Source organism: Calidris pugnax, unplaced genomic scaffold, assembly GCF_001431845.1.
Source record: "Calidris pugnax isolate Ruff unplaced genomic scaffold, ASM143184v1 scaffold219, whole genome shotgun sequence".
Lineage (NCBI taxonomy): Eukaryota > Metazoa > Chordata > Aves > Charadriiformes > Scolopacidae > Calidris > Calidris pugnax.
This window is the reverse complement of record NW_015094507.1, coordinates 2849285-2875192: the sequence shown is the minus strand read 5'-3', so window position 1 is coordinate 2875192 and position 25908 is coordinate 2849285. Positions and strand designations below refer to the sequence as shown.

Here is a 25908-nt window from a genome sequence, read left to right as displayed (position 1 = left end):
CCCCCCCCAGGCGGCCCACGGCCGGACAAAAGCATGGTGGATGCGGAGGCGGCGTCAGGAAGAACCCCGGCGAAGACCCGCGGCGGCCTGGCAAGGTACGTGCGTGGGGGGGGCTCGGCTGCCGCCTCCTTCCACCGCCTCCCCCCCCTGCCGCCGGCGCTGCCTCCTGGGGGCGGCGGGATCGGCGCTGCCGAAAGGGCTGAGGAGGGGCGGGCATGAGGGGAAAAAAAATAAATATATTTTTTTAATCTTAATTTTTACCTCCCCTCGCTTTCCAGACCGTAGGATTTCATCCCCGTAGTTTGGTTTTTTTGTGTGTACTGACAGCTACAAGGTGACGGGAATGCGCGGGGGCGTATATATGTATATATAGGTGGGATTTTGCGGGGCTTTTTTTATTTTTTTTTTTTTTTCCCTCCTCCTCCTCCGCCGTGGGAGGCGGCGGGCGGTGGCAAGGGAGGGGTTAAAACCAGCCCAATCTCTCTCTCCTAGCGCAGAGGAGCAGCCGGCACATGTTGCTACAAACTCGGCGAGAGGAAGGAGGCAGAGGCGCGATCTGCTGGCATGGATGAGACTTAGGCCAGCTCAGACGAGTTAAATGACCGTAGGTTTATCATCGTGCCTTTTTTTTTGTTTTTTTCCCCCCTTTTCCCTTCCCCCCCACTCATTTAGAGGCGGAGTTGATGCCGAAACCGTGAGGTTAGGGTTTGTTTTTTGTTTTTTTCCCCAGATAAAACCTGAGAGGTAGGGTTGCTGCAGTGCTGGGTGCTGCTGCAATGCTCCCCTTGGCTGGAGGAGAGAGGGGACAGGGCACAGAAGCGCCCGTCGGTTTTTCTTCCAGCCTGGTGGCGGAGCTGGGAGACTCGCACAGCTCCTGGGGTCAGCTAATTAGCAGGCTGTAACCGAGTAAGTTAATAATTAACATTAGCGCTGCCTTCGGATTTTGCTTACAGTATAGCGCTGAGGTGGTGGCTCCAAAGTCTGGATTTTGGTGAACCTGGAAGGGGGAAAATGCTGTTTTTACTAGAGCTGGCCTGAAATATCTGTGCCTCTCCACGAGACGATGCTTAGTCCTTTAAATTTCCTGAGACGTACTGTACCCCCGTCAGGAGGGGATTTCAGGTTACTAGCTGTGATTGAGGCCAAACTGCGGCTCACAATTCATTAGTCATCCTGCAAAAATTTATGTTGAAAGTTACTTGAGTCGGACCTCCCAAAATATTCAGTGCTGTTGGGAGTTGATTATTAAACACTAAGGTTTAGTTTTAACTATGCAAGTTTAGAGTTTACTTGGTTCAGCTGCTTTTTTTCCCCTGTTTTTTTTTTCTTTTAAAAATTATTTTGGACGCAGAAAGTGGGTTTGGGCACAGAAGAGTTTAATCTTGCTGTGGAAGGACGTATGCGTAGAATTACATGCTGAATATATAATCAGAAAGTCGTTGAGGAAACGTGATTATAGCCTTCTCCTTTGAGGAAATTTCTGGTTAATTATTCCTCCCCTGCCTTAAAGAGAGGCGGCCTCAAATTTCGTGCTTTTTATTGAAGTTGCTTAAAACGGTTTCGTGTTCTTCTTGCAGTTCCGCTTTTACGTCAGATTTTCATGCCGTCACGGAGGGGTGTGTGTGTGTGTGTGTGCGGGTGGGGGAGCAGATGACACCCCGGTGAGTGGGACAGTTGGTGCTTTGTTCCTGGTTGCCAGCAGCCAGTTCCCCTGCTTGCCACCTTGTCACCTTAGGGACCCAGCCTAGTGCCTGTTGGAACCACAGGAGGAGCTGAATTAGCTCCCAGTTATTACCAAATGCTTGAAGGAAACAAAACGGAGAAATAGCTTTTCTCATTCAGCAGATGTAATCTCTAATGTGTTGGGGTTTTTTTTTTTTTGGTTTTTGTGTTGTTTTTTTCTGGGGTCATGAACAACCTGAAGATAAAAGACTCTTAAAAAAAAGCAATATTGTATTGGAGATGAATTAAAATACAGAATGTTTGTTGTATACTTAAAAATACAATGCTGCCGGATAGAATCAAAATCTTTCGGCCTAAAGAAAACCCTGATTTTGCTGCTTGATCTGAACGTGTGACTTTCTACCCGAGATGTTGTGCAATGCTGTTGTATGACTATAAGGAAGCTATAGACGCTGCATAAAGTGATCAAAAATTAGAATTTTTAAGTAGTTTTGTCATCTGTAAACTGGTTTTCCTTGGCTTTTGGCTTGTTTCTTTTCCCCACGTACTATAAATAGAGGAGGAAGATGCAGGAAAATGAGGTAGAGCAGCAAGGTAACACTGCTGAAGGGACTTGTTTTGAAGGTCATGCATTAGATGGCTGGGAGCGCTAGCTGGCTGTCCGATGCCTTTCCTCATAATAGATACAAGTCACTGATCTCCCTAGAGATTGTTCCCGATGAAAACAACGTCACTGGTGGTCAAAGTTTTATTATTATTTCCTGTAAACTCCTCCTATTTTCTTTTTTAATACTTCTGGGTAATGAAGATGCTGCTGTGGAGATCAGTATAAAATTAGTACTTGCTCAGAAAGGTTTTGATGACAAATGGGAAGTGTGTAAAGTGGTTTTGTATTCTGTGCTGGTGAACATATGCAATTGTCTGCATGAACAAATCACACTGGGGGGCGGGAGGGGGGGGGAGAAATGCAGGATTGGAGTCTTAATTTTCCTGCCTATCCATCACACTTCTTGGAGAATGAAGTCTTTCAGAGGAGTGCTCCTCTGTGGTGACTTGTGGATGCCAGGAGCCTTAGCAATTGTCATTTTACTGCCACCTGGTGCAGCTGTTTTTGTAGTGGGACTAGATCTGATAGTGATTTTTTTCTTTTTTTTTCCTGTTTGCTTTGTTAAACCACTTGAAGGAGAACAAATGGTGGTAGTAAAAGGCAGTCTATGTCGGTGCTGATCGTGTTGAAGGCGATGATGTAGTCACATGGCTCCTGCCACAGCCAATATTGTCATTACCACAACAGTAAAGAAGCAGGGATGGCTTGTCATCGGTACGTGTACTTGACTGAAATCCGGATAGCTCTATTTCTCCAAGTTAACTAAAGGAGAGGGGAAAGATTGAACGATATCAATTAAAATCCTCAGCCAATTTCTTTGGTCACTTGTTCTTTTTCAGCAAATTACTTCATTTTTGACAGATGCATGTCAAATTGTCTTGTAAAAATCTTTCCTTCAGACAGCTTGTGAAACCACGAGGTTAGTTACTTGATGTGCTTTTTCTGTGTGCTGTCAGACTTGTGGGTTTTGATGGAAAGTGACTGCCAGAAATGCACGAAGCATTGATGTTCCACATCTCTGCATTTTAGTGGATTTGGTTATGTTTTCTGCTGTAAAAATCCCATTAATTTCTTCTTTCTTAGTTGAAGCCTGTATGGTAACAAGCATGGTAGAGCTTGTTAAGCTTTTTGTAGGTTTGTCACACACTTAAAGCTTCTTAAATGGTATAGTTCTCAAACTTGCCAAGAATAAGCCAATGGCGGAAGAGGGGAAAGCTATAGGCAAGAGTATACTTACTGTGGCAACAAGATTTTAATAATCTGTTTTATTTAGTTTGGTGTGTTTTTGTAGAAAGCACAGAATATAGGGAAAAGATGTATTTCATTAAAATAATGAGCCTTTTAATGTGTCCGGTTTTCATGTTAATGTTTCTGGAAAGCCGTTAGGATTGATCACCTTCCAAGGCCTTGAAACAGTCTTTGACCCTTTCATAGGTTGTCAGTTTGATTACTTTTTTTTTTTCCTAGTATGTCTATTTATTATATTTTCTATTACTTTACCGTACAGAAGTAGTTTTGAAGCAAATAGGCATCCATTTGCTTTTCAAATTTAAACTTTCAAAATCTTTTTTGGGTAGATGCAATTTTAATCCCTAGTGGTTGTTTGTAAGATAACGTTTTTAACCAGTTAAAGAAGGTGCTATCGTTACGGTTTTGTGCATGAGAAATCATGGGATTAGTATTTGAAGTTTATAGTGCGTTGGAGGCTACACTCGGATGAATGCTTCTCATGGTTTAGAGAAGAATTTGTGTCTGAGTGCAGTTAACAAAAATTACTGATGTAATCTCCCTCTTACGCCATGTTCTGACCTCACAAATGCATATTTAGGTGTTTATATCAGTCTGCTACTCCTGCACGGTTGCATTGCACAATCCTTATGTGCTTAAAAACCAGCAAAAAATATCCAAGAAAAGATGAGGAAATGCAGGTTCTTCCCATCATTTTAGTTCAGAATGAAGATGTCACTCACTGAAAGTTGGGGAATAAATCTCAGATCTGTGCAGGCAGACTTTGCTTTTTACATAGGGAGAACTGACTTGATCCTGTGCTTCTCTTGTATCTTTTTCATCCGTTTCATTGGGCCTTTTAGGATTTAAAAGATGAGTAAGTAAACATCCCCAAGTCTCCAGATCACATAAAATCCAGTGAAAAGACTGAGTCACTAAAATATCTTGTGATGAACTGCGCGAAAGAATGATTGAATTGATGTCTCAGGAGAAGCAATTAACTTTTAAATAAGGAAAAGAATCCCAGTGTGTGATGGGTGTGGTGCTGAGATTTTTAGAGGGAGAACTGATGAAACGATTTCATCAGCAGTTGGTTGAGAAAGTTTTGTTGTTTGAGGAATACAATAGTAAGAGCTGAAAAGCCTTTAACTTGGAACTAGTTTTGTTCATCTTTTGTAAATGACTTCTGAAACATATCAGCTGCTTCATCTTAAGCTCACAGAAGAGTTACTCTGAGAGTGAATTGACTAAATGACTTAATTTGTAAGTCAACTATCTAAATCAAATGAGCAAGAAATACCGGTTTTCAAAATTTCTTGGGGGGTATGATTAATTTTATATTTTTTTTATTCCCTATGAAAGATTAATGCTCAATGGCTTAAAAAACACCAGGGACTGCAAATTCCACACCAATATGCATAGCAGCAGTGCGGTTTTGACAGTTTGTGAGCTGTTACAAGGTGTGTGTACGTTGTGGGGTGCTTGGCTCCCCGCTGCACCCACATCCTCCCCCAATTCCACCTGCACCACCTTTCCATCTGTAGACTGGTGCGGCTTTGGGGTGCTCCTGTCTCCCCCAGCCCGTTGTGCTGGCCTAGCTGTTTGTGCAGCTGCGCCGTGAACTGAATTGAGGAACCAAGGGGGTTGAGAAATAACAGTTCTGTTTGTCTTTGGGGTCATATGTAATGTAATACAGTGAGCTCTGCAAATGTGGGAATTTATGGACTTGGGGAAGGGTGAGATTTTTTTAAATTCAGTTGAAGGAGTGGTGCGACTGAGTGTCAGACCATGCCCTGATTATTTTTTTTGTCTGATCTTTGAACATTAGAAAATGGTAACAGAAGGCTGTCTTTGGGATGGGGAATGTTATTGCAAACATACTGCTGATTTGCTTTCAAATAAAAACAAAAAAAAACATGCAAAACATCTTAAAGTTGATTACACAAACCACTCTCAGATGTAGCAGATACTGCATTGACGTGCAGGTAACAGGTACAGAAGAAGTTCCTGCTTGGATTTAGATATCTCTAATTGGGTTAGGTGCTTATCTGCTATTAACAAAAATGGGAGTTAGCTGCCTAACCTGCTTAAAGATCTTTTACAAAATCCTCCTGGTACTTATATGCATCTTTAGCTGCCTAGAAATGCTGGAGAAATTGTGCCTTTTTCCTTAAACTTGGTAGGCTGGAACAAGATCCGTATCTTACGTTTTACTAGTTTGGAGGAAAATGAACTTCTGTACTTAACAGCTCCACTGATTTTCTGAACTTTAAATGAATTCTTCAGAAAGATGAGAAACTCTTTTTTTTTTTTTCCTATACTTGTTAATTACAGTTGAAACCAAAAATAAAGGTGAAAATCTTTTCGTGTATTTGCATTTTAAAATGCAGGTTTTGCTTTCTTAAATGTTTATTTAGTTCATTGGTGTAAATTCAGAGGCAGATCGCAGAATTCTGACCTGAATGTTCACAGAATTAATTTGGTTTGAATTGACTTTTGATTGACTAACCACATAGCACTTGCAGGAAACATGACTTGAGCTGGGTGGGCAGATGATGGGCTGTGTGTCCCGTCACCTAGCCCACTGGCTGCAAAGGCAGCATCTCATGGACGTCAAATCGAAAAACAGTGTCTGTTTATTTTTAACCCAAAAGCAGAATGGTCATCAGGGGCAGGAACCTCATCAAACATACCGAGTTATAGCATCCTTGCTTTTGAAACATAGTTTTTAGTAGTGTGCCTTATGGCTGACGGTTTAACATGGGCAAGAAAACAAAGCAGAGGTAAAATTTTGATGACTTAAAGTATGGTGCTTAGAGGACAGCTTTGCTAGTTGTCCAAATAGCGAGCGCTCTCTACGCAGACATAAAGGTGGTTGGAATATGGTTAGGGCAGTAGGTAATTACTGGCTTTAAGATAAAGCTGGAAGAGATCCCAGGAGGAGATGAATTGTCTTTGTGGAAATTATGGTTATCTGCATCTTGAATAGGTACACTAAATCACCTTTTTTTTTTTTTATTTTAAATACAGCATAAAATAAGAGAGGGCCTCTCCAGCAGACTTTACCATTTTAAATGTCCATTGCCACCAGACTGATGTTTTCAATGTGTTACCCATTCTTCATTCTTTATTACCAGAACTAGCATTGATCCACATGCTAAATATCTGGGAAGCAGGTAGTTCATGATCTGCTTTCTGGTAATTATGGGAAGATAACCCTCAAGCAGACCTCAGTAGGAGTAGTGGAAACGGGTGGCTCATGCTAGTCCAATAGCTAACCAACTGACTGGAGAATTTCGGAGCCCGGGGTCTGTCTTGTTACGTTTGAGGTTGCCTAAAGGCTAGCTGCTTCTGGTGGACCAGTGCTGGTGCTTGTGTGGCCCTGCCGTTGGGACCTCTGTGGCTGCAGGAGGGAACAAGACCAGTAGTGCTGGGCTGCGGCAGCAGGGCGCTGGTACATGAAACCTTAAACTGGTTGAAAATGGGATCTGCTGCGGTCTTGGCTTTGTGAGTCTTCCCTCTCCTGCGCTGTTACGGGTGTTTGTGCAGCACGGCAGCAAGCAGATCTGGTGAGAGCCAGCTGAAAACTAATTGCTGCTTTATTATTGTCATCTTTAGCTACCTGAACTGACTTATCACGGTCAAATCTGTGCAGAAGTGGGATGGGACCACGCGTTTTATAGGGGAAGGAATAAATTACAGGAGTGCGTCAGCCATGACTGAAACTGTTTTAAACTGCTGTGGAGCTGCCCCCCCCCAGCTTGTAATCAGCGTGATGAATGACGATTAATTTTGTTCCAAGAAAGATTTCTCTGCTGTCGCTCAGCTAAACCTCTTCCCTTGATTCTTTACAATTTACTGTTTGTTCAAGCTGAAGCCTTCTCAAAGGTACATAAAAACTGAAGTTCGTAAATCAGAAGCTGGCAGTGCTGGGTAATTCCTAAGAAATTGCACAATGTCATAATTCTAAAGCTTCAACTGACCTTCGAATGACACATGATTTTTTTTTTTTTTTTTTTTTTTTCCATCAGCAAGCAGATGCTTTATGTAATCAGAAATTCCTGCTTACTAACAGAAAAATTACAAATATGACACATTGTCCAACATTTGGGTTTTTTTTATTATGGGATGGCTACAGGAATATTAAATGTGTAGATTAAAGATAGTGAGTCTGTCTGTTTTATCTACTTTTTCTAAAAACATAGAGCCTCCCTAGTCACCATTTCCAGTCCCTTTCTGTTGTTTCATTAAGCCAATATCTCTTTAGAAATACAGTCATAATTTTTTTTTTTTTTTTTTTTTGTATCCTGGATTGGGAAAAAATGGGTCACTTTCACTACCGCGAGTCCTCAAATACTGAGGTAATTAATTAAACTTTAATATTAGTGTTTATAGCAAGTTGAGCTCTTACCCTCAGTTGTCAGTGTGAAATCTCAATTACTAAAAAACAAGAAAACAAAACCATCAGGCCAAACCCTTTTTACTCTTAAAGAAAACAGACTTTTTTGATCACAAGTTGTTTCGCATGTGCAGCTGGGAACACCTTCCTAGATGTTTAGGGTGGCTGCATGTATACCAACATACAAGGTAATATTAGTACCATGTACTAACTTACAGGGACACTACCGTGGTGTGGACTGCCTTAGGAAAGTGTGGTGTACATGTGGAGCTCTACTTTTTTCATCCCTGTAGAAAATCATGGCCAAACTCGAGCAGTTCATACCAGTAGAAAAATTGGAAGATACATTAAACCTGGGATTGAGTTTACAGAAAACTTTTCATAATGACCAGAGGGGTTTTCTTGCATATACCTTGATCTTCTGTAAGAAGACTTGAAACAATTCAAATATGAACTGAACATTCTTTCAGCCAATTCAAGGATTTAATTTTAACAAGTAAAAAAAATACTTGGGCCTAACTTGCGTTTAATTCAATAGGTACACAGTATTAAGTATCTTCTTAACTAAACCCAGACCTTTTGTGAGATGCCTGTAATAACTAAAATACAGACAGGGTCGGGATGATCTGAGTGATTTACTGGTAGCTGACTCTCTAATTAAAAACGGATGGAAAAAATAGATCACTCTCCAGTTGAAGGTTTTGTGACTATTGGTTTCATTCAAGGCTGGAAGCTGTTCAGTTTGAGACAGTGGAGATCTGGTGGTATCTCTTCCATCTGTAGGTACTCTGTCAGGCAGGAATTTCATATCAACAAAGGTCAACAAAACTTTTTTTTATCCATAGATGTTATTTTAAATTGCATACCTTAAAAGATGATGTTCTGGTAACTTCACTTTCCTCTTGGAGGAGCTAGAGAGAGGGAGGCACCTGGAATTAGTCAAAGTGGTGTCAGGAAACACAGTAGTACTGGAGATTTTGGGATTCTGATATTTGGAATTTACCATTCAGCAGTAAATGAAAGCACTACTTACTATTAATACCACAGTCAGAAGCTGACGTCAGTAGTCTCAGGACAGCAGTCCAGCAGGCTGTTAGGGGTAGGAGTTTTGGATCTTCATTATGCTTTTATAAACGTTAATGTAGCAGGGATTTCCCCACTTTTTCGTAGCAGCTTCTGAAAAGTTAACTTCTTGGTTTCATCTTGACATAACTGCTTTGAGCAATGCCTTTAAATGTGCATTATCTGATTGCTTTGAGAAGCAAGACTCTGCAGAGAATAAACCTGCTGACATTAGGTAGTAGTAATCTGAGAAATGTAAATGTTTGTAGTACTTGCAGATCCCCTCAGGTAGCTGCAGGGTCTGTCTGCGTTGCAACGAGAGGAGTTGGCTTCAATGACAAACTGGTTGCCTGCTTACAAGCTTGTAGGATGGTGTTCTTGTCCAGCAAAGACTGATTCTTAATCCATGTCATTTGAAGTCTTGGTGAGACCCGGTATGGAATGTGGTCAACTCTGGCTTATGCTGTAGAAGAACGTTGTTGGAACACGTTCTCTCCTTGGTTGTGGTTGGCTTGGATAACGTTTGAGAGGCTGCAAGTGGAGTCTTGCATTGTTCTTTCACTTCAGAACTGCGTTTTGTGTGGGGTGCGTGATGGCTTTATTGTCTTTATGACTGCCTTCTGTAGTAATTGGGGGATTACTTGGGGAAGTTTTTCGGGAGGCAAGTTGCCCTGTAGATCGTAGGAAATAAGAGATGCTATAACTAAAATAATAAAGCCATTTTGTCTGAATTGACATGATGTCAGGTGACAGTCACTATCAGCCTGTGTGGGGAAAAATATTTAGCTGTTCTGTAGTTAAAACAGTAGCTTCTATTTTGTAAGTCAGCAGTTGTTCACAAAACTGGGCTGTGAGTTACAGTTTGAGATTGTGTTTAGGGAAAATGCTTTGTATTTTATGTACCGCTGCACTTAAAAATTCTATGAAGCATGAAGTTATGTTCTCTTGCATTTCTAAGATTTGTATGTTGTGTAATAACCTTCATGAGATGTTTTTCATCGAATCAATCGTAGAATTGTAGAATACCAGGTTGGCAAGGAGTTTTTTATAAAATATATTTTATTTATGAAGTGGTGAATGTGATGGTGATGTTAATGTCCACCCTGTGTGCTGTTTGAGGCTATTCAGTATCCTGAGTAACATGCTCTAGCTCTAGGCAATCCTGCTTCAGCAGGGAAGTTGGACTAGATGATCTCTGTGGTCCCTTCCAACTCTAAAATTCAGTGTAATTCAGAGAAATTCTTTACTTGCTGTATTCAATCAGCCATAGGAAACATAATTCAGGTGGGCTTCTTGGAATGTCACCTTCACAATATGGTAGCTGCAGTAGGAATGAAGGAGAAAGGAACTGTTCAGCTCTAGACTATTGCTTTACTGCTTGATAAAGTCAGTCAAAGTTTAGAAATGCATGCTTTCATTTTTCACTGTAGTTTTTCCTTGGCAGATAGCAAAAGTTTAGGCTGTTGAAAATAGTTTCCGGGCCTCGTTTTGCTGACTAAACATTGGGCCTTCTGAATGCTACATTACAACATTTTAAAGGTTGTTCTGGTTTTTGTGTTGGGTTTTTTTGTTTGGTTTTTTTCTTTTAATTCAAGCCAGTTAAATTACCACTGGTTTGAATAGTACATGTTCATTAGATCAGCTTGTCTTACTTCAGTATATTAACCACTAAAGAAAAAAAAATAGAGTTTCTGTAAGATACTGGATTAAATGCCACGTGGAGTGAGACATTTTCTGTGTGGGGAAGTTGCAACAATTTGTATCTTCCCTTTTTTAACACCATTTCAGTTAGAAACTAGGGTTTTTCACCCATCTGTCTGCAGACATATGTTTATTCAGCATATTTTTAGAAGCTGGGTCTAACTGTTATCCTTATGACTACAAACGTGATGTGGCAAATGAATTGAGAATGAACGGTGCTGTTATTTCCTAGATAGCCCCATTATTGCTGCTGCTGCAGAAGTTTTGTTGTAATTGGAGGTGGGCAATTTAGAACTTTCTGAGGACTACCAGTGAAACTGAGGTGTTATTTCAAAGTAAAAACAAGAGCATATCTGAAAACCCCTCATAGGAATAGGGTTACAAATGGAGACAATGGAGAGCTTTATCACTCTGCCTAGGGTAGCTCTGGTGCTTGAGGTTTGGAGATCGTTTCCTTTCAGTTACGAGACTTCAACCCTTCTGTACCAGTTTTCAGACTTGAAAAGAATAGCGTGCCGATTGAGTTTGTAACCTATAGCATAACCCAGTGGTAGAGCTGACAAAGACCCACTGGCAGTTCCAGATCAGATTTATGAGGATTTTACTACTTGTTGTCATCACTCTATCTCAGAAAAAAGAGGGAAAGAATCCATCAGGAAAGGAGTTACGGCATGGGTAGGTTAAAAAAAGTAATTTTTAAAGTGTAGCAAAAAACTGATTAAACTGTCTGTGATTCTGTGCAGTGTATGCTTCCATTCCCTTAAACTGCAGGGCATGGTCTGGGAGTAACTGGGTTATTTAGGTCTAATATTGGGAACACTGAGGCTTCAGGTCCAGTGAAGCTTTTTACCAGACAACCAAAGTAAGTGTTGATTAGTGATAATTTTAGTGGTAAAATTTGTGGGTTCTGGAAACTGAATTGAGAAGATGCGATGTCATATGGGTCACAAGACAATGACTTTCCTGAAAAATCAAATGGCAAAAATTCAGCATCTCTGTCATGAGGATCCTGGACAACCAGTTACATGTGTGGATATTTTAAGTGAGAAAGCTTTCTAAGCTAATAGGAATTCCCACACACACCTCAGGGTAAGATTTCTTTCTCAAATCTTGTGGCTATTTTGGAAGTCATTCTCTCTCCTTAGTAGGATTAGTGAGACTGAGTATGCAATCTGGCTTGCACTTTATACCAAGCCCCATTGAGATACAGCTCTAAAAAAGTCTCTACAAATTCTTATTTGTGAGTTTAAGTACTAAATGCTGCTTTTTTTTTTTCATTGTTGCCATATCAAAAACAAACTAATAGGAAGGGGGGGTTAGTGAGAAGTGTGAAATAGTTCCAGAAATAAAATGACTAGGACTACTTCCTCTCGTGGCAAAGGAGGAACAGAGGACAGGTAAAGGTTTGTTACATAGCTTGTATGGCAAATGTACATAGAGAAAACAACTGCTGGGTTGGTTTTTTTTGTTGTGTTGTATTTTCTGAGGGTTCCCCTCTTGTGTGGTAAGAGGAAAGCAAATCATTCCAAGTTCCCCTTCTGTGAAAAATTGAGGAATTCCTCACCAGTGGAATTCATGATGGTTCAAAATATAAATGGGCTGAAAGAGGGATTAGACAAAGTGAGATTAGGTTCAATAACAGTAATTAAACATAGTTCAAATGCAGTTCCTGGCCCTCTAATGCCGTACTACAGAAAACTAGGGGAGTATTACCAGAGAAATGCCTCACTGGAACATTTTTGAGTGTGGGGTTTTTTTTTTGTGGTTTGGGTTGGTTTTTTGTTTGTTTGGGTTTTGGTGGGGATTTTTTTTTTTAGCAAAATATGCAAATGTGCTGAGGATAATTAGTGAGACACAAAATGTGAAGTCAGGCTTTTATTCAATCTCTTTATAGTTTTTCATGCCTTGGGCTGCCTTTTAGGAAAATCAAAGCACATCCTACCCCAGTCTTACTATTTCCTTGGATCTTGAAATGTCATGCCCAAGTTGCACTGGTGTCTTTTGGTATTAAAATATTGGAAGAGTAGAATTTCTCCCAAAACTAAATAATATGCTGAAAGATGGCTCAAAGCAGGTATATGCAATTAATTAAAGCTAATGTTAAAATAAACATTACTGCTCTGAATTTCATTGCACTTTTTGATGCTTTGTGTAGTGTGTTGTTATCTCGGTAACTTTCCTCCATCTGGAACATTGTTTCAGACTGGTGTTTGAAGAACACAGAAAACACTGACTTATTCAGTGGGTGACGACTGTGACCTGCTTCTGCAAAAGCAGAATACTGATATCTGTTGAATATTTGCCGGTTCTTAAGATGTTCTTAATTACTATTGTGTAAAAGTGAACTTGTGTAAAGTTACGAGGGGGGAAAAAGAGATGTGATCGTGTGTAGTTAAAAAATAAATAAATAGAGTCTTCAAGTTCTTTAAAGCTGAAAATAGCGCAGGCATTTTATAACAGCCTGGGACTTTTAACATCTTCATGTTCTAAAACTGTGGTGCTGCTCAATCCAGGGATCTCTTTTGACTCACTGAACAGAACTGAGGTATTGGGAGAACTGAGGCATCTCACCGGAGGTTAGGAGGACTTGCACGTGCCTTAATGTTTTCAATAATGTAAAAAAATTATCTTCAGAACCATAGTGTCAGTATTGCTAGTGCTGCCAGAAGTTGTGCTGTGTGTACACCTCTTAACGAGGGGTATCAGGCTTCAAAATGGAGCTACGGGGTGAGATCCAAAGTCTGCCATAGCCCCGGCTGTAGCTCGTCTCTGCAAAGAGAGAAAGGTGGCAGTAACTGTAAGTATACCTGAATTGCAGCCTTGTTTTGCCAAATTCCTGATAGTTTAGTCCTGAACCAGTAGAGTGGTAGGTGTAATACCTGCAGGTAACAAGGATTATCTTATCTCTTGTCAGCCCCAGTGAGTAAATTGACTTTTAATGCTTGGGTTTGGCAGTCAAATAATGTAGACAGTTTACTCAGCCCACATAGAAAATACAGCAAACTCCTGTCCTGGGTAGAAGATACATGTATTTGCAGTTAAAGGTCATGGCTTCTGTCAGACTTGGAGGTGGTGAAGTTTCATGTTCTGCCTTGCATCTGCACGATCTGTGCAGAAGACTGGCATTATATGACTTTGCCCTAGTTTTTATAGTGTTGTCATAGCCTCTTGTCAGAGGGTGGAAGGGATTATGGATCCAGAACCAAGGCTCGGTTCCTGGTGCGTTGTCATCCCCGTTGGAAGAGGGGAGATCTGTCTGCTCCCCTTCTCTCTGCTGCCTGCTTTTGCTGCAGCTGCTGCGCTGCTTATCTGGTGTGCATCTCTGGTCATTGTTAGTTTTCTGCTGGGTTAGTGATGTGAACTGATTTATGGAGAGGCCTGGCAGAGCACGAGAGCCAGCGCGAGGGAGGGATTGGGCCTGAGTCCTTGGAGTCAGAAAGGGAGGTGGAGAAAGTCTCCATCAAAAGGAGGGGTCAGGAGATTAGATCGGTTCAGCGGCTTGTGGATCCGCAGCCTGAAACTGCTGCAAGAGGCCAGGGTTGAGGCAGGTAGTCTGGTTGAACGCATTGTTTTTCTTCAATTCTGGGGTTGGGTGAGTGTGCCTAGCTTCATTTTAGTGCCTTAATCTGCTACTGTGGTTGCATCTGCTGGGGAGCACTTTGCTGGTGCAGGAATGCACGTGCAGGTATATCCAGTGTGGGAAGGAACACCACCTGAGGTGGTCCTCATCATGTTAACCTGATCTCCCTTTCCCAGGGGAATTGTTAATTGTCAATACTAAATATTGAAGCTGCTTTAAGGGAATTCTGTTTTGGGTGGTTTGCTGAACTGCACATCTGTATGGTACATGGCTCACTGGTAGGCACAGCTTACTGCTATGGAGCTTTCATGTTGATTAGTGTCATTCATAAGTAAAGGAAGAATGTTTTAATAGCAAAGGACTGCTCTTGGAATGAAGAAATTGATGTTTAGTACATCTAGAAGCATCATTTAAACTTACTTTTAAATAGAAATATAACCTTGAAGATGGCTGTTGTCTTACCTGTCTTTTGCTTGCTGAAACTTTCCTTCTTTATGTAATAACCAGGAATAATGCATTTTCTTCATCTTGCTGGAAGAGCTGGTGGGTATACCCATGCTGTGCAGTGGAAAGCAGCGCAGGGCACTGTGCTCCCATGGGCTACATAAGCTAACACCCACACACTGTTCAGGGTTGTGCTGTGTGGAACCTACTTGCTGACCTGAAACTGCTTCTAAGGCTCCTTGCTGAGTAGTGTTTCATTGCACTGTCCCCGGTGGTGGTGGTGATGAAATTTGCCCCTTTATTTGAAAGGGAAATGATGGAATCCTTTTGCAATAACAAGTAATACCTTTTAAGGTGTTAGGTTTTAAGTACTCACCAGCAATCTGTCTGGCTGCATAATTTATCATGGGCTTCAATACCCAAGAGCAAGGAAGATGACTTTTCTATCAGTATTACGACACGTGAGGTAACAGTCCTTTCCCTTTTGTAGCTTCCTCTGAAGGCTAATTCTTCAGTTTCATGCTGAATGTATACTCTTAGTGCACTGCAAGGGGGAACCTGGAATGGATATTCATCTCTCCGCAGACACTAAGTGTGTAGAGTTTCAATGTGCAACAATTGGGCATCTTAGTAAGAGGCTCCACTGCTTAGGAACTTTAATTTAAACCTCAATAAAAATCAACAAATGTGATCAATACTTGGTCTATGAATGTATTGTTTCTTTGATACTTATATTACTAAATAAAAACCTGGAATAAAAGAAAGTTGTACTCATTTAGGAAAGTTGTCTTATGATATTTCAGTTAATGTGTAAGCAAGCAGTTAATCCTCTGGTATTTTAAGCACTCGAGTGTTTTGTTGAATATAAGCAGAATGAAATAAGTTAGATACAAACTTGGTCTGGCTTCTCAGGAAGGAGGATTTTTTGTTGCTTCATTGGTAAAATTGTTAGGACTAACTGTCAAAATTTATCCATTTGCTTCATACTTATCAATGCCCTTTATGTTTTGATGATCTTTCCAAAAGAGCACCTGCTTGTCTTACCTTGAAGGTTTTTACTCTTTATGACAATATCTACAACTCAAATGAAGTAGTGCCTTCCTAAAAGTAGGAGGAAAGAGAAACTGTCATAGCTCTGGGCAGTGGCCAGCATCTGCCAAAATCTGGATCTTGAAGCAGTTTCCAAGTGTTCAGAATTCCTGTTTGGATTGATTATAGGCTGCACTCACCGACTACAAATCTAGGTGTGTTTGTTTTGACATCCTGGTATAGAGGGCTAGGTCATGCACCATCTAAATCTGAACCATTTCCTTGTCCCTATCCTAGAGACGGTTGCTTTTTCTGAACTTCTAAATATGCTTCACTTTTTTAGCCACTTTTTAGCAACGTCTGCCTTTCTCTTGCCTTTTTGTCTCCTATAGCTAAACCTCAGTTGGAGGTTTAAGCTTATTTTTGTGCAGAGCAATGTCTTAGCAGCATCAGTTTACAAAAAACCAACAAAGCAACCTGACTTAAAGCTGTCATCATGTTTCCCATGCTAACTTTGTGAAGTCATTACAGAAAATCGAGTGCTGTAACATTGATAGTCAGAGTTCTTCTGCAGGATCCTAACTCCAGTGTGAGAAGTTCGAACTGATGAATCATGTGTTCCCTCAGTTAGGGGTTACATTCTTGGTTTTGACCTTGAGATTGGCCTCCTTCAGATGTAACTCCGGTCTTTTGTCAAGGAGCATCACGGCCCCTGTTTGTGTAAATTCTTGCCCCCAGAAAAGTGTTTCTTGTATACTTGACTCCTGGAACTGGGTGAACTGTGCATACTCTGTTTTCAAGAAGTGTTTGGACAATGCTTTTGGATATATGGTTTAACTTCTGGGTTGCCCTGTGCAGAGTCAAGAGTTGGACCAGATCCCCATCGGTCCCTTCCAGGTGAGGAGAGTGATCCTGTGACTCTCACTTTACACCAACTCTTCTAGACTTCTGAGTAGGTTCCTTGCAGGCATTTGCAATACTTTCACTGTTGAGATAAAGCATAAAATAATACTGTTTAAAAACAACCTGTGAAAAGCTGCTCACCATTTTACATTAGTGTTATTTGGACTTACAGCTTCTGGGGTGTTTGGAATCTTTTCTTGTAGCTCATGGCTTCTTTGTAATGCCCGTTTTCTTCTGTTGCAGTTTATCTTGTTTTATTGATCGCTGCCTCATCCTACAGTGAAGCTGTTTCTCTTCCCAGGTTTTGCTGGCTTGCCTTTTCCATCCATCTCTTGATGCCAGTGCAGCTTTTGTGGCTCCATAAATCCGTTCCTTTCTGTCGATACCTTAGCTTTGGCTGCAGTGAAGTGTAAGAGTGGAATGGAGCTGAAGAAGGTAACTCCTCCCTCTTTTCCCCACCATCCCTGCAAATCAACCTTTCCAAATAGTGTAGCTGTAGCAGAACCTTGGTTTATCCAGAGTATGGTTAATGTTAACCCTTTTTTTTTTTCTATCCCCGTGGATGTTTTCTAAAGGCTTTGAAGAAATGTATTTTATGTATGTAGTGATACTGGCACATAACTCTGCACAGCTGGAAGTTGCATAAGCAGAAATGTGATTTGTACAAATTTGGAACTGATTGCTAAAACAGTCTTTGTATCGGGGTGGCTGAGAAGTTGAAAACAGGCATTGAAAAACTGTGTCAGATCACCTTTGAGTGTAGGTAACTCTCTTCACCTTACCTGCTGAAGTTGGAATAAATTCCTGCAAGTTTTTCTGTTCCTGAGGTTGTTTTCTGATCTGCTTTACCAATATACAGTGTTTATTCTTACATTTTGCTTTTCCTGATACCTAGTCTTTTCTTTTTTTAATGCCTAGAGTAGCAGGACTTTTTTCAAATAGAGTATTGCTTCGTACTGCTCATTGTATTTCTCCAACAAAATGCATATAAAAATGCAGCAGATAAGGAAGCCAGAAACAAACTAAAAGGGATCTGGTTCATGCTTCAGTGTAACAGACCTTCCATTCTGAGCAGTCAAAGGAAGCAGCTGGGAATTTTTGTAATATTAATGCTGATAGAAGAAGCTATTACTGGAACAGGAGAAAGTTCTTGTGATCTGTCCAGATGGCTGTCACTAAGCAGTAAGCAGGAAATGTGCACTGTCTTGTGCTCCACGATGCTGCTCCTTAGCAGGATGGCCAGCACACAACATCTCTCTCGTGCTGGCACTCGGGTCAATCACTGCAGCCTCAGCAAAGCAGATAAAGAAATGAGATTTGCTTTCAGACATGGGCTCTGGGAGCTTACTATTTAAAAAAAAAACAACAACAAACAAACCAAAAAACCCACAACAAACAACAAAACCCACAACCAGAAACCTCCAAACAAAACGAAAAAAGCACCACCCAACAAACCCCCCAAAACAAAACACCTCAAACCTGGACTAGCAGCAACTTTACAAATGCAACACACACACCCCCCAGCCATTGTGGCGAGGGTTTTGTGATAAATTCACTTCAGTTGATGTGAAATTGCCAATCTGGCATCCTTTTATTAATTCTTGTCTTCAGGTGTAATGATTAAAGCTAGTACCTAATAATTGCAAGCGGAGGATTTTATTTCAATTTCTGGAAATAGCCTTCCTGGAGTCTGATTGCTTTCTGGTTGCTTTCAGTTCAGGAACCTCGATCTAATGCTGTGAGTTAGTGTTTAATACAACCTGTCTTTGTCTAGTTAAGAAATCGATACTTTTTTTTTTAACAAAGCAGTTTTTTTAACCCTTTTTCACTTGGTAACCTTTAGTATTTTTTTATATTCTTAAAGAATTATGTTCTTGACAAGTCAATTATAAACACGTATGGGGTAGCTTTTGATTACAAGAGAGAAGAATACGTTCAGGCAAAATTGCCAGGGGGTGTGTTTGTATCTCCTCTCTTAGCTGTATTCATAATGAATGTTACTTGTGACCTATTCTCAGAAATACTGATTTTTATCCCCGATATTGGATAATTTTTTTAAAAAGGAGACTAAGTTATACTGGAAGTATCTACATGTGGGAATGATAGCATTTACTGTGCTTTATGTGATGGAATCACTGTTACCTTGCCAGACTGGTACTTTTTCTGACTAAAAGTTCTACCAAGTCTAACAGTAAATGGATCTTTTTCTGCCTATGGTCCCTGTCTCGTTTGCTGCGGGGGATTGCAAGGCTTCAGGTGAAAAACGGGAAGATCAGGGAAGACCTTGTAGTTACAGAATTTGAGTGCTTACCCAAGAGACTCAGTGATTTGAAGGATTTTAAGTGATTGAAATAATGTCTTTGCAAAGGGTGTTCAGACAATCTCAGGTCAAACATCGAGATGATTTACAGAGGTGTTGAATGCTCAGCAGAGCTGTGTGGTGCTGTGTATCCTGGAAAATCAGGCTGTGGCCAAGCTCTTGCCAATCCTGTGTGTGTTAGCTATTACTGGGGGGGAGCTTCTCACAAGGTGGTGAGACAAGGGGGTCTGGGGAGCCCTGGGATCACTGGTCAAATACTGTGCCATATTTGAGGGAGAAGTGCTGTAGAGACAGGCTGGATAAGCACTGATGTGCAGGCTGAAGTGCATGGAACAGTACAAAACACGGGACAGCTGCTCTTCCAGTATTTTTGTGTGTACTGAAAGGGAAGCGGAGAAAAACAGTACATAATGATCTGGTTTTAGTGGAAGCTGCTGGGGCTGTTGAAGGAGGAAGATAAGTTTCTTTGAACTCCGTGTGGCCAGCCAGTACTTTCTGACAGTTCAGCTGTTTAGCTTAAATGATGGTACAGACCACAAGAATGTGTTGTTTTGCTTTGGTTTTTTGTGTCTTTGAGATATAGAAGAAAACAACTTTAAAATTACAACAGCAAACTTCATAGCTGTCTGAGAACAGGGTGCTAAATAAAGTAGATCTGGCCTGAGCATATACAAATATAAATATGCAGCTGGTAAATGAGGCCAAATGAAGAAAGGGTAGGGATTTTTCTCTTGAGTAGTCCAGTATTTCTAGGAGTGGCTTTTTACTTAAATTCAAAGATATTCCCTCACTTTGGATGTAATGGGAATCCAGAGGTCAAATGAGGGAGGAAAAAAACAAATTACTGATTATTTACCTGTTGTTTTCTTACTAAATTTTGTTTAGCTTGCTGAGGAGTAGAAGAAAGTTAGGTCAAACCAGAGGAAACTAAGGGTCAGTCTATCTCAAGTGTATGGTAATGGCTGGAAATAAAATGAAGAGTAAGTAGAAGGTGTACTTCTCAAGTGTACCTTCCTGAAGGCTCTTGCTCTGTCACTCTAGGACCTCTGAGGCAGTGTTTACAGCTGAGCTGAACAGCCATTACAAACCCTTTATGTCATTAAGATTTTTCTGGTCTTCCAGTAATCATTTGTACTCCTGGCAATTGAAAGTGTCATCGACAATGAGTTCTGTGTCTTGTCTTAAATGTAGTCTTGCTAACTTTCTTACTCATTCTGAATTATTTCCTACTCTGACTTCTGGATTTAGAATGGCTTGTTAAATTTTGTGTAGCTTGTACACTGCTATCCCCCATGGCTAGTAAATAGTTTGATAAGCTCTACTTTAGAGGAACACATTGTTTTCACGTTGCTCCTTGTACTGTGCTCCTTTCATTCTGACTGACATCTCTGGAAGAAGGAGGGATTGATCCATTTTCTCTCTCAGTAAAAATTGGAGGTGGGTCACGGAATAACCTTTCCTTCAGCAAAGAGAGGTAGACTTACTATTCCTGGTCTTACATATATGGGAAAACTCTCTTTTTTTTTTTTGATCTCTCTTAATTTTCTTTTTCCTTCCTAGGAATAATTGCACTTGCACTTTCTGCTGCCATTCATTTCCTCTTCTAGTTGGAGGGAAAAAAAAAAAGAAAATTCATGTTCTCCTCTGCAGAGATCTGAATAGCAGGAATGCAGCTGGCCAGCTTTTGTCAGCCTCTCTCCCAAGGAGCAGCCAAGTGAAATGGACAGATACGAATTGTGTGCTCTAAAAATCAGCTCTGCTTATTATGTAGTTGGAAGGTATAAGAGTGCAAGTATAAAAGCTTGAAACTTAACTTAAAAATAACTGACCTTATCGTATAGCAATTTATTCTATACCCTTAAGCTCACCTTACTAGCAGGAAAAAAAAAGTGTCTCTGCCTGCCTTGCCAAGCTGAGGGTTCAGATTCTAATTATTATACAGTCAAGTGTTTCAAGGAGACTTAAATGAGACGCAAAAACTGCTGGCTAATTTAGACGCACTGTGAAATGCTATGTAAAATTCCTCAGCAGCGAATGGAAATTTTACATTCTTGCTAGCTGCTTGTTTGCTGACGAAACCCCAACCCCTGCTAGCTGTAGGTGTGCATGTATTAGAGGTAGATTAGGTTTTGCGCTTTTTTGGGGTGTAGGCAACCTATTTTTAGGGTACTAACTTGCACATTCTTCATCTGAAAGTAGTTTGCATTTTAATGAGATCAAGAACTTGAAAAAGGCTAAAAATCTGTGATTTTTTTTTTCTCTTTCCAGATATGAGAAATGAGTGTTGGACGCAGAAGACTAAAGCTGCTGGGAATTCTGATGATGGTAAACATTTTTATTTATGTGATAGTGGAAGTCTCAAAAAGCGGCAGCCAAGAGAAGAATGCAAAAGGCCGTGTTATTATACCACAGAGCAAATTCTGGAGAAAATATACTCCTCACAAAGCTTATTGGAACAAACAGCAACAGAAGCTTGAACTGCTGTACAACCCTATTCTGACCTTGCTTTCCAATATGACTGTGGAAGAGAACTTGGCTTTGAACTCGAGCTTCCTCAGTTCCTGTGACCCTGATCCGTGGGTACCTTCAGAGGTTAATGACTTTGCAGACTTGCCAGACAGATTCAAAGACTTCCTACTTTATTTGAGATGTAGAAATTATTCTTTGTTAATGGATCAGCCAAACAAGTGCAAACATAAACCTTTTCTGCTGCTGGCTATAAAGTCACTTACACCCCATTTTGATCGAAGGCAAGCAATCAGGGAATCCTGGGGCAAGGAAATAGAATCGGGGGATGTGACAGTCAAAAGGGTCTTCTTACTTGGACAGACCCCACCGGAGGATCATTTTCCTAATCTTTCAGGCATGCTAAAATTTGAGAGCGAAACCTACCAAGACATTCTCCTCTGGAACTACAGAGACACTTTCTTCAATTTAACTCTGAAAGAGGTGCTGTTTCTGAAGTGGGTCAGCAGCAGTTGCGCAGATGTCCAGTTTATCTTTAAGGGTGATGACGACGTTTTTGTGAATACCCATCAGATCCTGGATTACTTGAAGAGCTTATCAAAGGACAAAGCCAAAGACTTATTTATAGGTGATGTGATCAAAGATGCTGGACCTCATAGAGAAAAAAAATTGAAGTACTACATCCCAGAAAGTGTTTATGAGGGTTCGTATCCTCCATATGCGGGAGGCGGTGGGTTTCTGTACTCTGGTGACCTGGCATTAAGACTGAATAATGCATCTGACCAGGTACTCCTTTACCCTATTGATGATGTTTATACTGGAATGTGCCTTCAGAAGCTTGGGCTTGCTCCGGAAAAACACAAAGGTTTCAAAACATTTGATATCGAAGAGAAATACAGAAATAACATATGCTCCTACACAAACTTGATGTTAGTACATAGTAGAAAACCTCAAGAAATGATTAAGATTTGGACACGCTTGCAAGATCCACACTTAAATTGTTAAAGTGGTGTGCATAAGTGTCTTAAGTCCAAATAACTTTCCAAGTTTGGGTCTGACTTCCTCGGTGGACCATTGAAGCTCTGTTTAATAGTTTAATTTCCTCTGGAGACTTTCCTGTGCTCTTGAAAATGAGAATAATACTAAAATTTGGGGGGATGGCTTGAAGACTTGGTCCTGACTTTTCCACTGTCCTGGTGGTCATTATGTTTCAATACTTGTCTTAATTTTAAAAAGCTTCAATGATGTGACTAGCTGTCAGTGACGGGTTTAGCTGTATTGGAAACAGGGATTGCCTACTACAATGCATCTTTATTAATTGTGATGGTGGAAGGTAATTTTTCCTTGAGTAGTGTTTGTGTGTGGGTGTGTGGAAACAACTGTAAATTGAGAATTCACAAATCGGAGGAATGTAGTTTTACTTCAAGTATGAAACACTCTTAAGACTTTAACTATTGGGGTTTTTTTTTAATTTATAGTTTTCAGTCTTTTTGCACCTCAGAACAGTATTTTTTCCTTTACAGTTTTTTTTTGTGCGAAGTGTGACTGTGTCTGAAGGAATTACCCTTTTATTAGATTATGCTTTTTTAGTTAAAAAAACCAAAAACCAACCACAACATAGTACTGTTTGAAGCACCCAATAAAAAAGTGAAATACCTAAGGAGAAGGAAGAGCAGATTTTGTTTGAAGCCAAGCAGTAGGTACGGTTAGCTCTGAGCCCTGCCTCAGGCTTATGTGAGGTAAAGCTGACTTGTTGCTCATGTTATTTATGTGAAAAGCTACTCTGGTCAGTCCTGGTTCTCTGTTTTGGCACTAAATGTGATCAGGTAGCTTGATTTGACACAAATAACTGAAATTGCACATTGCTTACGAGAGCATGGTTTGGATCTCCTATAAAGCAGTAGCAAATCTAGAGTTGCGCAGATCCTAAGAGTTTCAACTTTTGAAACAAACTTTGAAGTTGCATGATGTCTCATGTAGTTACACATGTTCTCAAAACTTGGATTTTCTTCTATATTTCCACATCTTGCTTATAAGAGTTATTCTAAATAGTGGTTGCTTCCTTTGTATATGTAGAAGTGCCTGTCTATTTATTGTTCAGATTGAAGACCAAAACATTTTCTTAAATATATTTTGTGTTACATTTTATTTGTATAGTGTTGTCACTCAGATATTTAAATAGAGCATGATATTTTAAATCTGTGAGATGTGTAACGTCAAATAAAGCTAATTGTTATTTTTGAATTTGAAAAATAAAATGTGATTTAAGTATTTCCTGTAATGCTTTATTTGAGACGATGTTGACTTACTGAATGCCACGCAGTAGCTATAACAACACAACAGTTGTAGAATTTCAGAAGCAAAAGGCTTTATCTGGCAACTTTATGGCTTCTGTAGCAGACTGTCAAGAAAGTGTTGTCCCAGTTGCGTGTGGATTTGTTAGGTGCTGTAACAGAGAAACAACTCTGGCAAAAGCAAGGGAACACCAAGTGCCTTAGGAAAAATAGTAGGTACAGAAATAATTGCCTCTGCAATAATGCTGCTTATACAGTTGAAAGGAGCCAAGGAATGGATTGAATGGCCGACACTTTGGTTTTTGTTTGAAATGACTTGGCAGCTACAGCTCCTCTGGCTGCTTCACCTGCTTACTTGTCCCTTTGTTTACCTTGAACAGATGTGGCACTTTTTTTGGTTTGGGGAGCGGTGAGGTGCTCTGGTCTTCTGCCTTTGTGTTCTGTAGTTGTTGATGTTGACACCAGGATGGGTAGATTAAAGCCAGACCGTGCTCTGGTGCTGTGCCAGGAGGTTTGGCCCCAGTGCCTTGTCCCTCCTCGTGAGAAATGACACCTTTCTGAAATAGCTGCAGGTTTTACTGTATATGTGTTACTTCCTGCGCCGTTCTTCCTCACCATGCAAAGCACCTTGTTTCCTTCTAAATATTAGTGGGATTTTTGTCAAGAGTTGGGCAAAGTGGGGGGAAAAAAAAAAGAAAGTGTGATGGGGAGCACAAGTAGAGATGTGATGTTAAGAGTCTTCGTGGACTAGAGAGAGAGGAGAAGCCCCGTGGGTGAGCAGAAACGGGTGTCGATACGTAGGAGAGGCGGCTGAGCCCATGTAAATGTAGTGGTAAGTTCCAGGGCAGGATCAAACACAAACAAGAGTGGGTTGCAGGAAACAAAGCGACAGGAAAAGAGCCTAAGAATTAAATCTCATGAGTAAGATGGGGTGGAGCGCACATGTGATATCCACCTGTTAGTGAAATGGGTGGGATTGCTGGAGTGCCAGCACTAATTATTTACTGGATACCCTTCCTGTAGCCATGAGATCAAAACCAGGCCTCCTGTATGGGGCACAACTGAGAGTAAGGAAAACCAGGCTGGTGGTACCTGCCAAGGAGAAATGCTGTGGGAAAGCAGAGAAGGGAAAGAGGGGAGAGGAAGAGACTGAGTGGACTCAATAGGTAAAAGGTTCTGGAGAAGAAATTGGACAGACTGGTTTTGTTTACTTGGGGTGTGGAGAAGAAGCAGTGACTCTACTGTCCGACTGGGTCTCCAGTCAGGAAAGAATTCTCTTGACAAAGAGTTGGGAGCGCGTGGAGTAAGGAATAAGCAGAATAAATAGAAAACAGAGAGAAGGAAACAAAATGGAACCAAAAGAAACCATGTGTGGTGGGAATGGGATTTGGGGACAACTGTGAATGGAAGATGGAAAGCCTTTAAAAAGGGAATGCAGCATTAAGTTGTATGTTTGGGGTTTGTTTGGGTTTTGTTGTTTGGGTTTGGTTTTTCTTTTGGTTGCTGGTTCCTGGTTTTTGGAGCGTCGCTTGAGTACTAGGTACTTGAAATGAAAAGTGAAAGTAATGTAATTACAATGGGAATAATCTTTCTTTAGTATGAACTGTTTTCCTATGAAGTAAATCTGGAATTGAGAAGACAATGAGCAAAACCTGGTAGCAAGTATAAAATAAATAAACAATATACAAGAGACTTTTTGCAACTAAAAAGTGATCTGAGAAATATAGGGAGCTAAAAATGGATTACCTTTTTTTCTTAAAATTAGGGGAAAGAGTCTACTAAGAAGAAAGCGTGAGAAACTACAATGACAATAATGGAATTTGAGAACTGAAATAAGAGGTGTTTAGATGAGAGGGTCGAAGGTGGATGCAGTCTTTATTATTATTTTTTTTTTTTCCTTCCCTGAATACAACAGGGAAAATGAAGTGCTGCTGTGATTAAATGACGTTGCATCAGGGTGAGCCATTAGAGCCCATTAGCTTGTTTGTATAAAGGCTCAGGCCTTTGCTTCTGAATCCAGTTGGGAGGAGGAAATACAGGCCTTTGGATAAGGAAGGTAAATGAGCTATAATTAATGCACAAATTATGATGTTTACCTTCTAAACGATGGAGTCCCCCTTTTTTTTTTTTTCCTAAACAGAATTTTTCTGCCAGTCGGTTACTCGGACTGAATGCACTTACACTTGGATCCCT

General features: G+C 40.5%; 1 protein-coding gene across 6 annotated transcripts; it reads left to right on the top strand.

Moving 5' to 3' along the window:
* Nucleotides 1-23692, top strand: B3GNT2 (UDP-GlcNAc:betaGal beta-1,3-N-acetylglucosaminyltransferase 2). Of its 6 annotated transcripts, XM_014964699.1 has the most exons (5): nt 81-95; nt 493-604; nt 16937-17070; nt 20516-20733; nt 21224-23692. In XM_014964699.1, exon 5 carries the CDS (start codon nt 21233-21235, stop codon nt 22424-22426), a length of 1194 nt encoding a protein of 397 aa, XP_014820185.1. In that variant the 5' UTR covers nt 81-95; nt 493-604; nt 16937-17070; nt 20516-20733; nt 21224-21232; the 3' UTR covers nt 22427-23692. The 6 variants fall into 6 exon arrangements, with proteins under 6 accessions (XP_014820184.1, XP_014820189.1, XP_014820188.1 ...); XM_014964698.1 differs by lacking the exon at nt 493-604 and having other exon boundaries at nt 1-95; XM_014964703.1 differs by lacking the exons at nt 493-604; nt 20516-20733 and having other exon boundaries at nt 1-95.
* The last annotated feature ends 2216 nt before the right edge of the window (nt 23693-25908 follow it).

Coding starts and splice junctions, on each gene's coding strand:
- B3GNT2 (XM_014964702.1), top strand. CDS start 21,233: ATGAGTGTTGGACGCAGAAGACTAAAGCTGCTGGGAATTCTGATGATG.